This window comes from Lipomyces japonicus (genome assembly GCF_038497905.1).
Source record: "Lipomyces japonicus strain CBS 7319 unplaced genomic scaffold V1514scaffold_29, whole genome shotgun sequence".
Classification (NCBI taxonomy): Eukaryota; Fungi; Ascomycota; class Lipomycetes; order Lipomycetales; family Lipomycetaceae; genus Lipomyces; species Lipomyces japonicus.
Genome location: NW_027117841.1, coordinates 153,635 through 165,612, shown reverse-complemented (window position 1 = coordinate 165,612; position 11,978 = coordinate 153,635). Strand labels below are relative to the sequence as shown.

Here is an 11,978-nt window from a genome sequence, read left to right as displayed (position 1 = left end):
CAGAGATAGGGGGCGCCAGTTGCTAAGATTGGTTGAGTCTCCCGACTTGGCTAGGAGGTGTATATGGCATAAGCGTTGACTTTCCGACAGCTTCTTAATTTCCTAACCCTGTTAAATGCCATGACATAAAAGCGTAGTAACAAAATTGTACAAGAGTAAGCCTTGATGGCCAAGTTGGTAAGGCGCAGCACTAGTAATGCTGAGATCAACGGTTCAAATCCGTTTCAAGGCAATTGTTGTTTATTTTTTTTAATTGTTAGGTTGTAAAACACAAAGTTTATTTTTTTTTTTTTTTATGCATGGGTAGCCAACCCTCGTCGTTGCTTGTATGATAATTACGATGGTTGTTGGAGTACTTCCTCGGGGATGCTTTAATATTGTCAATAAACGGAGATTTTGTCATTGTGATAAAATTCCTTTATTGAATATTATTTTCCCTCATCGGATTTTCAATATGTTTGTTGGTTTTAGTTTTATGTTACTTTCAATTTTTCTTGTCACTAATTATTTTTGACCCCGACCCCGATACCCCGTTTTAAATTGGACCTGTTCAAGCAAAGGGATTCCGATGTGACTTAATGACCGCGCAACCGAATTTACAAACTAAGCATTGTATAATGTGAATTTAGTGTACAATTCGGATGTTTTAAGTCAATTTTGTTATTGAGTTTATTTTACATTTCATTCGGTGTTTTTTGTAACATAAATTATATACGCTTAATGCCACGGAGTAGGTCTTACCAAACCAGTCTTGTCTGTAAGGTGTTTTATTTTGCTCATCTTTTATTAAATTTTGGAATTACCATAACTGGAAAGGTTTTTCCCAATTTTGAAGAAGCATAATAAAATCCTTCCAGTCATCGAATTCTATCGAGTGCTTTTTCGATTCCAGGTTTTGTACTGCTTCCCATTTTTTTTTTCTGCCTGAAATCGTTTTCAAATACTGCAATGAATTTAATAAAAGATGATTAACACGATGGAATTGAGGAGAATGATTTGCTAATCAAAATGCAGCCATAACTTGTTAAGCCAAAAATTAAAAAACAAAAAAAATCAAACCGGCTGAATTATTTTCAGATAATATGCTTCGGGGGCCCGACGGCGGCAAGATAAAAAGAATGAGATGCCAAGTTGGCAAAATTGTGGAGAGCGCGTTGACTGTTCGCTGGGTGTTTTACCCGGACTGGCAAGCGCGATAACGACCGATAAGATAAGTTGTAGTGTTCACCAAGTTGAGTCAAAACTTTAAACATTTGAACCATGGTCGTGTTATCCCATCGTGCTTGCTATTTTTGCCATGTCAAGTTTTCGATTCTACCACAATCGATTAAAACTCTTCAAGAAAAAATAATAATAATAAATACAATCATGCCAGGAGTCAAGATTTTGAAAGCCACGACCGCGCATCCAGGTGACACGTCACCGTTGAGCCTGCTGTCATCTGCCAATGACGAGCAACAATTGTTGGCCGTGATTGGTAAAACCGAAGGTAACGGATGCGTGAACGATTTCACTCGCATGTTATCCTCTACCGTATGGGATCCGCACGTATTGCCGTCTGGCGGCGTGACCGTGTTCTCCGGCGGCACCGAAGGCGTGTTGTCGCCTCACGTATCATTCATCGTGACCGAACCTGATCACCACCAAGATGAGTCAAACACAAGCACGTACGAGCAGGGACTGGCAGCCGCGGTAGGCCACACGCGAGGCTTACAACCATGGGAAATGGGCACGATCGTGCACGCACGCCTGGTTGCTGCTAAGGTGTCTTCAATGCTGCATGATGACTTGCAAGTGCAAGATCCGGCTGACGTGCACATGGTCTTGGTCAAATGCCCGCTATTAACCACGGCAAAAATTGTTTCTGGATTGAATCAGGGTAAGGATTGTGTGACCACGGATACGTACAAGTCCATGGCATGGTCCAGGTTAGCTGCTGCTTTAGGCGTGGCGGTCGCGCTGGGTGAAATACCAGATACGGATGATGCCATCCTGGCCGGGTTAGAATCATACGGCAAGACCGCATGGTCATCTCGGGCGTCTTGCTCATCTGGTGCGGAATTGGAAGATAATCATATCGTGATCTTGGCATCGTCTAAATCGGCAAGCAATCCTTACCGTGGCTTACATGGATTCATGAACGATGCCATCGATTTGGAATCATTACTCAAGCTCAAGCAACAAATCCCGGCAGGTGCCAAACAAGTACAAATCTTTGTCAAGGCTGAACCTTCCACGGATGGCTTGATTCGAGGCAATCGGCATACCATGATGACTGATAGTGATATTCAAGGTACAAGGCATGCTAGAGCTGCCGTCGGCGGCTTGGTTTCCGGAGTATGGGGATCCAGTGATGTCTACGTCAGCGGCGGCGCTGAGGGGCAAGGACCCATGGGCGGCGGCAGTGTTTGCGTCGTGTACAAAGTGTAGATTAGATTAAAATAGATAAAAAATCATTATATGCGTTCGTGTACTGTACATTAATTTTTAATTCCCTCCATTGTTCCTTTTTTTACCCCACTTTTTTCTTTCTCTCCAAAACAAAATCAAGATGAAATAAAAAAAAGAATGAAAAAGAAAAAAAATAATAATAATAAGAAATATGAATCTATTGAACTGAGGAAGATGATGTTGGGGATGTTGTTGATTGGTGTGCTTGTTCAGAAGGATAGACAGTGGAATCTCCAACCTGCTTATTTTGTTCCACCACCATGCTATCAAACACATACGGCCCAGCTTCATTAGGCGGAGTCATGACTGCCATCCTTGACGTTAAAATATTTTCTTCATCATCTTCATCGTCATCTTCCGTAACCAAATTATCACGTTCAACATGCGGTAACGATGAAGACGACGACGATGTTGATGACGACGATGATTCTTTTGTGGCGATGGCATTTTTTGCTATCGGTTCTTCGTACGGTTGTTCAGGTACTTCCACATCGGCTTCCAAATCACATACGGCCCGGCAATTCGGGCACAGGAATTGTGGGTAATTGCGAATAATAATGGGCCGGACGCATTTATAATGCCATACGTGTGAGCATGGCGCCACGAATAGTGATTGGCACGGTGCCACAGAAACCAGGCATATGCTACATTCTTGTTGTTGTTGTTGCTGCAGCTGCCGTTCATGTTGTTGCTGTTCATGGTATCGTTGCTGTTGTTGCTGTGATTGTTTTTGTTGTTGGTCGGCATTTTCATGTTCTTGGTATTCAACCCCATTCGGCGTCCGGGTCAACGTACGCAATTGCGAATGAGCCGACACGTTAAAATTATTAATCCGTCGTTGCCATGACCGATTAATTTCTAATCGCATGCGCACGCATTTATAAACTTCTTCTGAACCACCTCGGAAATCCATGCCTAATTGTAACAGATCGCCATCTTTTATTTGAAAAGCTTGTGATGCTTGATTGGCAGGTGATAATCGGATATGATTTAAAAAAGTGCCCGATGATGACTTGATATCTTTTACAAACCACTACCAAAAAAAAAAAAAAACATTCGTTAATCAACTAGTTCCTTGTGATTTTTTCAATCTAAACAGGAAGGTTCTTTCTTAAACATTACCTGCCCATTTTCGGCCCATAACTCGGCATGAGATCGTGACACGACCTTGCTTTTAAAAACTACCGGTGCGTATGCTAGTGCCAACTTTGCCAATTCTTTCTTATCCGTGTACCGGCCCAACCGGATAACCGCGCCTTGCTTGCCCTTGCGTTCGATCGGTTCAAAATATAATGCCGGTGTGGTAGATGAATGGTCCATAAACGGCGTCATGCGAATCGCCGCTTCTTCTTCCGCAGGCGCACCGGTATTGGTACTGGTATTGGCACCGGCAGCAGCAGCAGCAGCAGCAGTGCCGGTAGTAGCGTTTGTCAAATCAGCAGCTAAAACGTTCGGCGTAGACGGTAACGGCAACGACGACGTAGATGACGCCTGCTGACCAGATTCACTACCATTACTTCCACCAGAAGACAAGGCCGAGAGGGTATGTGAACGCGGCCGAACGACGCTAGCAAATAACGACGACGTGGACGATGACCCAGTTGTTGTCGTGCCATTGTTGCCACTCACGCTCTCACTACTATTGCGACCACTGTTACTTCCACCACCACCACCTCCTCCCCCAAGTGAACGCAATCGTGAACTTGAATACGACCGAAATGAAACCGACAATCGCGGCCGGCGAGGCGTTGTTGACTCGGCTGACGCCGCCGACGACGTCATGGTTTGTTGTCCTTTAATTAATTTTTTATGTTCTTTCTTTGCGTAATGTGTGTGTGCGTGAATAAGCCTTTTTTTGAAAATAAACCAGTGTATATTTAACTACCACCTTGTGAGGTTCTAATTAAAAAATGTCGTATAATATAAAACGGCGGGAAAAAAAAAAATGATAATGTCGAGGTTGTGGGGGGGCAAATTCCTAAACGTCATGAAAGTAAGTCCCCAGGGCCCTCCTTAACGCTGGAAAATGCGCTGTCACGTGATGCAAATGAAAAATTTTTGAAACAAAAAGATCAGATAACAAAACACTAACTACATCCTAACTATAATATATTATGAACGATTTGAACATTTTTATGTTAGACACAATAATTTAATTGAATAATTGAACAAATACGATTTGAAACCTAACGTAGTATCTATATATTCATGATAAAAAAAAAAAATATGCAAAACCGAAGAGAAAAAAAAATAATAAAATCAGGATATTCCAACAATACTATACAAAAATAAAATAAAATAAACTAGAAATGATTATTAAAAAAAAGAGAAAAAAAGAAAATAAAACCTGCACGCCAACCCGAACCGATTTTCTTTAAAAAAAAAACCTTCCCAAATGACACCCCTTTCACCAATTACCATTCAATTCCAATTCGGTTCTCCGTCCATTTAAATTCATGCGTACATGGAATCTGGTGCCGAACCAATAGATACGTCAAACGCAGCCGCAGGATCGACAACAGAGACAGGAACGTCACTGACTGAGGTCACGTCAGCCACGGCGGGCGTGGTACTACCAAGTGCTTGCAAGCCACGACATTCGCGGCACTCGACATGTTTCTCAACCCAATCTTCATTATTCTCAAACAACATGCCACATAAAGCACACCAGCCACGCATGCCGGCCCGCTGATCCGATCTTGTGCCAGCCGGGTACACGAAATGCCGTGACTTGAGATGCGTCTTGTACGTGTCACGACGCGAGAAGCCACCGGTGGAATGACATGGCGCTGATGATGCCGAATCAAAAAATGGGCACTTGTACGCCTTGTTTACGGCGTGCTTTTTTAAATGCCGGGTCAGATATCCCTTTATCCTAAACCTGGACGGGCAATGCGGGCACTGAAACGTCAGCGGACCGGTCACGTCACTGTTACCGGTAGTGACTGACAAATCAGCAATCGGCTCTTGATTATGCTGTGGTGGTAAATGAAGAAAAGAGTGCAACGAAACAGGTGACGGTGACGGTGGCAGTGGTGATGCGAAAGATGCAGGAGATGAATTCACGGACGGCGGCGACGCAGCAAATGACAACGGCGACGCCTGCCATGACTGTGGTGATGATGATGTGTCCGACAAGGGAGCTGTAACCGATTGTACAAATAGTCGAGGCACCGGTGATTGCTGCGCCAGGCCGCTAACATTATTAGCCGAACCATCGACAAAGAATTGAGGGCCAGGTAAGGACGAGACGTACGATGCAAGCAATGGCTCATCATTAACTTGCAACATGGCAGAAATTGAATCAAACCCGGCCGCCATGGTAGCCGCCGCATCGAAAGGTTCAAGCAATGAATTAAACGCAATGTCATCAGCCGCTGTACCTAGAGACGCGCCATCGTCGACCACAACGTCCGGACTGGACCATGACAACGATGGCGAACGTGAAGGCACGTCTGACATGGAAAGGTATTGTTCAGGGTTATATTGGTGCTGCTGCGCTTGATACGATGATGTGGGCCGAGCATACGGCGACTGGCCAGGCCCGCTGCGCTCGGTACGCCGGCGAGCTACCCTAAAAGCAGACCCGGCAGTCGCGCCATTATTGACACCATCGCCAGCTAAAGTTGTATACGGAAGTTTATTGTTAATGTCAGAAATGTAAGTGCCAAGATCCTCTAGGAACTCGGCCTGGTTGGACCCAGTAATATCCAGGGGCGGCTTGATCAACGGCCCAGCCAATAACTGCGCATGCTGATCAAACGATAAAAATTTATGTTCTTGCCCATCATGTGCTGCTGATGCCGAAGTCATAGCTTGCAATAAATAATCTTGTGATTGCTCACGTGAATAACTATCGGTCGCAGTGGTGTTGCTCGTGGTGGTAGTTGTGGTGCCTGTATTAACCGACACAAGTGACTGGTCTGAGAAATCGAACCCAACGAGTTGACCACCAGCATTGTGGATATGAAGCAAAGTTGTGTCAGACAAATCAGTCGCACACGGTGTAGCCGTTTGCAAACCTGACGTATTTGTTACATGGTTCAACCTGGCATCAACCGGCGCAATTGGCGGGAACAAGCCGCTATCATCACGATCATCAGCATCAGCATCATCGTCATTTTTATTCTTATTATTAATAACATTGCCGTCACCATCATTATTATCAATCTCTTGATGGAATTCAGAATTGGACGACTTTGACGGCGCATTCGAAAAAACCAAGCTGATGGAGAGTAATGACGAAAAAGTTTTGAACACGACACCAGGCACGGTAAACACTAACGACAAGAACGACCCAGGCGCAACTTGATACCGACAAAGAATCACGTTAGCAAAAAAAAAAAAAAAAACCAAAAAAAAAAACCAATCAAACAATCAAAAATGACCGAAATTGAATATTGCCATTTTCAATTGTATCATAATATACCACACAACATACATGGATGTGTATCCGCAAACCAGTTCCACAAGGAAGCGGACCACGACAATGCCATCGCTTTTTCAAAAAAAAAAAAATATATCCTTTTTGCCCTTTCAAAATATGAACAATACCAAAACCAAAGCGGTAAACTAATGTTTGCGAATTGTATACGCCTGCTCTTGCTACAACAGCGCTTAATTTTCGTTTCGAATTCTTTTCTTTCCTTCTTTCAGTGGCGAAAAAGAACAAAGTTTGCGCCCACCGTGGCTTATGAGGAAAAAAATCGTGGCTCAACTGCTTTGTCACGTGCCTAATTTTTGGTACTAACCCCTCATATTGCTGTCATTAATGCCGCGTGCGTGCGGCGCTCAGCTTAAATGTAATGTGCAAACTCTAATTTCAAGGGTCTAGCAACAACACTATAAATAAAAGTTTGATAAATAAATTTAAATTACTATAATAACCCCACAGGAAGTTTTTTTTGGCCCACAACAAACAATTCAATAAAAGAAAAAGAAATATACTATAACAAAAAAAAAAATGGAAAAAATCCATTTAGAGCTTGTCGTAGTACTCCTCGTAACCAGGAACAACTTCCTTCAAGCCATGTCTCTTTCTGGCCTCGGTCACGATCTGACCAGGCTTGCTGGTAGGATCCAATGGATCTCCAGACATGGTCTGCCAGTGATCAAACACCATCTGGGGGAAAGCCTGTCCACTGGTGGCCTGTCTGAGCTCACCGGAGAAACCGAAAGATTCGTTAACTGGCAAGTAAGCCTTGACGTTGAACAATGGCGTACCTGGTCTTTGTTCCTCGGAAAGAACTTGACCACGCTTCTTGTTCAACACTGAGTAGATACCACCGATGGCATTCTCCGGGCACTGAATTTCAACCAAGAATACAGGCTCTTGAATGCGCGGCTCGGCCAACAACGAAGCAGCGTAAACCACACGTCTCATGGTAGGAATGATCTGACCACCACCTCTGTGAATGGCATCAGCGTGCAAAACAACATCAAGAATGTTGACACGAACACCACGAAGACTCTCGCCGAACACTGGACCTTCCTTGGAAGCCCATTGGAACGCAGCAACGACGGAATCCTTGATTTCGTTAAGGTATTGAACGGCCTTGGTCTGGTCAACAACAACGTTGGGTCCGTTACCGTCAGGTCCGAAACACCAAATCTTACGACCGTCAGTAACATCCCAACCGTACTCATCAGCAAGCAAACGAGCACGAATCTTGAAATCGTCACGTGGTGAAACCTTGCCGGTCTCGATGGCGACACTGACCTCCTCATCAAGAGGAGCAGCCTTGAGGAAGATACGGTTGTGCTTGTTAGGAGACTTCGACAACGCAGTAATGCGAGACTCAGCAGACACGGTTTCCTTGTATGAAACGACTGGCGGAGAGATCTTCAATGGAATACCAGCATGGTCTTCCTCAAGATCCTTCAAGCAAATTTCCAAGTGAAGCTCACCGGTACCGGCAACGAGATGCTCACCAGACTCAGAAATGCTGGTAAGAACGCAAGGATCAGACTTGGAAAGACGCTTAAGACCTTCAACAAGCTTGGGAAGATCATTAGCATTCTTAACCTCAACGGCAACCTGCACGACTGGGGACACGGAGAACTTCATGACCTTCAAGTTATGGGCGGTCTCGGAAGTGGTCAAGGTACCAGACTTGAGCAAGAACTGATCGACACCGACCAAACCAACAATGTTACCAGCTGGCACATCATCAATAGGCTCGATGAAACGTCCCATCATTAAAACGGTACGCTGGATGGCCTTGATGAAAAGATCATCCTTCTTACCAGGAGTGTAGTTAGGTCCCTGGATTCTGACCTTCAAGCCAGACTTGACAGTACCAGAGAAAACACGACCGAAAGCGTAGAAACGACCCTTATCGGAAGTGGGCACCATCTTGGAAACGTAAAGCATGAGAGGAGCCTTGGGGTCACAGTCACGGATACCAATGGCACACTCGTCATCAGCAGGACCCTCATAAAGGGACTCAGCACGGTAAGCCTGAGCAGTGACAGGAGAGGGAAGGTGAAGAACCATCATCTCAAGAAGAGCATCAGCAGCTGGCAAGAACTTTCTCATGACAACCTTCAAAAGAGCCTTGCCCTCGAGCTCCTTCTCGTCACCCTTCAAAGTGATTTCGAGCTTCTCAAGAAGAGTAGGAATTTGATCTTTCTTGAAGTTCATGATAGCATCGAAAATTCTGAAGATGGGGTCAAGAATGAAAACGTTGAAAGCACGTTCCAGTGGCTTGCCCTTGGCATCAGTGCCAACCTTGGACCACTTCTTAGTGGCAGGGTTAAAGTAGTTGTCACCCCACAATCTCTCCAACATCTTGGTTCTGTCAACACCAAACTTCTTGGAGTACTTGACAGCGAATTGACGAACGGTGAAAGCCCAGCCGTGAAGACCGGAACCGAAGGCAACAGTACCCTGGTCAGGATAAACCTGGACATCACCGAGTGACTTATCAAAGTAGGTAGCAATGATGACATTCACGGACTCAACCGTACGGGCGAAAGACTGGTAGAGATCCTCTTTGGTGACTTGAAGCTCAAGAAGAGCACGGTCGACCTTATTGATGATGACGACAGGCTTGATTCTCTCACCGAGAGCCTGACGCAACACGGTCTCGGTCTGAACACAGACACCTTCGACACAGTCAACGACAACAAGAGCACCATCAGTAACACGGAGAGCAGCAGTGACTTCAGAAGAGAAATCAACGTGACCGGGTGAATCAATCAAGTTAATCAAAAACTCGTTACCATTGGTCTTCTGCTTGATGTCGGCAACATCATCATCATTCAACTCAGCAAAAAGAGAGATGGCAGTGGACTTGATGGTAATACCTCTGTCCTGTTCGTCTTGACGGGTATCAGTGAAACGAGCCTCACCAGCCTAAATGAAATTTTTGTTAGCGCGATTTGGAATAGGAAAAATTAGAAAAAAATCTTCACACCTTAGCAGCAGAGATAATACCGGCACGCTGGACGAGAGAGTCGGTAAGAGTAGACTTGCCGTGATCGACTATAACAAGATGTTAGGATAAAATGAACCGATATTCAAGTAAATTGTGTGGGGGAAAAAAAGTAGATCACATACCGTGGGCAATGACGGACATATTCCGGACATTGGTGACCTTGTCCATAAGACCACGGATTTGCTATAGCCGTTAGTACTCTGTCAAAAACTTCAACAGCAATGCTTGGCTAAAAAAACATACGTCGATTGTGAAGTTAACTAGATAGAGCCATGGTTAGTAAAAATTTTTGCAGTGATAATCAAGACAGCAACGACTCTGCCTGTGTAAATCTACTAAACAAAATAAATTACATACCCATATTGAAAAGCTAGTGAACCGTTCGAAAAACAATTGAAAAAAAGGATTGTCGTCTAGAACGATAGCACGGGGATCGCTAGCCGTGAATGATTCGGTAGAAGAAGAAGAAAAAAAAAGAAGAAAAAAAAAAGTGGAAAAGTACCACGATGATAAACTGCGCCGCAGTAGCTGTCAGTCCTGCGCATAATCTGGCATGCGCGTGCCTGCATAATTGCAGCAACATACGCGCACATGCGCATAACATACGAGCCCCGTGCTTACAGTCACATGACTGCAAATTAGTTATTATCTATCAGTTATATTAGGTCTACCACTACGCCGTATGAATTACATTGACTGTGTCTAGCGAATTCATGATCGCCTGTTGCTCTTTCAAAAAAGTCTGAGGATCCATGGCAGAGATCTCAACTCGAGATCCCGGCTTTTCTGGTCTCTCCGGTTTGCCATGACTATTGCTGCCGAAACCATGTGTTACGTCCTCGTACACCTCGACAACCGCGCCCGTGTCGCTGTCCCAACCTTGAGATACTCCCTCGACATCAAAACTATTCTTGATAACCTGTATTTTGGACCACGAGTCCCAGCTCGCCGGAATCAGAATCGCTTGCCGGTCCACCACGTTCGGCCTTATCAACGCCGCGGCCCGGAGCAGAGAGCTTCGCGATGTGGTTTCGCACGCCACTGCCAGTATATAATGGACAAGCGGGAATAATATAGTGGAGTCGGGTGATAAATATACCAAAGATGTACCATCTGTGTTTCTAGTAAATAAGTGTGTAATAGTAAAAAAAAAGCGTTTCTAATCAAACTTACGTTTCAGCAGTACGGTCCGTAGAAACTGCTGTATAAAGTCAAACTCGTCGTCCTTCCGGCCATACTCGGTCTCTAAAACTAGCATTTTTTCTGAGTGCATAACCGAGACCAAAACGTCAACCCCAATTGGACTGTCATACTCTCCTTTGCCCAGCCGCAGGTCTAACTGGCCAACAGGTAGAACAGAAGGGTTGTCATCAACAAACGACACGCTGGAAAACCTTGAATATCTTTCTCGGCCTGCATTTTGTCAGTATTACATAACATCCCGCATTACTGGCTTAAAAAATATTTTTTACATTTCTTTAAGCCGTCATCTACCAGATCCTGATCTAAGTTTGCAAGCACTTTTTTCAGAAACGATACCGTGTTGGCGAATTCGCGAGCCCACCTTCTGGCGCTGTCCCAGTCCAGCAGCGTGACCACGAGTAGATCAGTCCATACAATTCTACCGCTTTGCAATATCTGTTCCAACAGTTGTGCGCTTGAATCATTAAGATCAATCAGAGTATATAGGTGCAGTCGCATTATGACATCTGTCCCCATAATATTAGATCACTAGCACTTCCCAATAGACTTAAGCGACGTACCTTCTTGGTTGTTATCAAGAACATCTTTGTACAAGTACCCAATTCCAAATTCATTGAGCTCGTGAGCAGGTCCGACCACAGTGCAAGATGTACAATTTGCAGTGCGTTCTAACTGATTCAGAAACGCGAGCTGTGTCTCCGCGGTTCCGCCTTTTGGATTTGCTGTCAACTAAAATCACTCTAATATATGCATTCACCTACCCAAAATCAATATCGTCTTTGAGTTCTGTCGTTTTTTTTGAGCAGAAGACTCAAGTAGAGATGTCCATATGTCCATTTCCTTGCGGGCTATGACATACTTCGGCGTAAGCTCGTCAAGCACGTT

The 11,978-nt window shown here is 44.5% G+C and overlaps 5 protein-coding genes and 1 non-coding gene across 6 annotated transcripts; 2 read left to right on the top strand and 4 right to left on the bottom strand.

The window, feature by feature from the left end:
• Positions 1–159: 159 nt before the first annotated feature.
• On the top strand, positions 160–232 carry V1514DRAFT_t68. Its single transcript has one exon. It is a non-coding gene; the product is annotated as a tRNA-Thr (tRNA).
• A 1,136-nt stretch (positions 233–1,368) lies between these two features.
• Positions 1,369–2,430, top strand: V1514DRAFT_343689 (cyanuric acid hydrolase/Barbiturase; the record flags this gene model as incomplete). Its single annotated transcript, XM_066929154.1, has 1 exon — positions 1,369–2,430. One exon carries the CDS (start codon positions 1,369–1,371, stop codon positions 2,428–2,430), a length of 1,062 nt encoding a protein of 353 aa, XP_066782459.1.
• Position 2,431: 1 nt separating this feature from the next.
• On the bottom strand, positions 2,432–4,420 carry V1514DRAFT_333663 (uncharacterized protein). Its single transcript, XM_066928086.1, has 2 exons — positions 3,574–4,420; positions 2,432–3,484 (listed from the first exon to the last, which is right to left on the bottom strand). Exons 1-2 carry the CDS (start codon positions 4,231–4,233, stop codon positions 2,609–2,611), a joined length of 1,536 nt encoding a protein of 511 aa, XP_066782458.1. The 5' UTR covers positions 4,234–4,420; the 3' UTR covers positions 2,432–2,608.
• A 161-nt stretch (positions 4,421–4,581) lies between these two features.
• Positions 4,582–7,101, bottom strand: V1514DRAFT_333661 (uncharacterized protein). Its single transcript, XM_066928085.1, has 2 exons — positions 6,893–7,101; positions 4,582–6,758 (listed from the first exon to the last, which is right to left on the bottom strand). Exons 1-2 carry the CDS (start codon positions 6,945–6,947, stop codon positions 4,906–4,908), a joined length of 1,908 nt encoding a protein of 635 aa, XP_066782457.1. The 5' UTR covers positions 6,948–7,101; the 3' UTR covers positions 4,582–4,905.
• A 201-nt stretch (positions 7,102–7,302) lies between these two features.
• V1514DRAFT_333660 (P-loop containing nucleoside triphosphate hydrolase protein) lies at positions 7,303–10,348 on the bottom strand. The gene is made up of 5 exons (XM_066928084.1): positions 10,248–10,348; positions 10,134–10,150; positions 10,013–10,073; positions 9,870–9,937; positions 7,303–9,808 (listed from the first exon to the last, which is right to left on the bottom strand). Exons 1-5 carry the CDS (start codon positions 10,249–10,251, stop codon positions 7,430–7,432), a joined length of 2,529 nt encoding a protein of 842 aa, XP_066782456.1. The 5' UTR covers positions 10,252–10,348; the 3' UTR covers positions 7,303–7,429.
• On the bottom strand, positions 10,349–11,941 carry V1514DRAFT_333654 (dynein light intermediate chain-domain-containing protein). The gene is made up of 5 exons (XM_066928083.1): positions 11,855–11,941; positions 11,654–11,803; positions 11,363–11,599; positions 11,064–11,303; positions 10,349–11,003 (listed from the first exon to the last, which is right to left on the bottom strand). Exons 1-5 carry the CDS (start codon positions 11,928–11,930, stop codon positions 10,564–10,566), a joined length of 1,143 nt encoding a protein of 380 aa, XP_066782455.1. The 5' UTR covers positions 11,931–11,941; the 3' UTR covers positions 10,349–10,563.
• Positions 11,942–11,978: the final 37 nt, after the last annotated feature.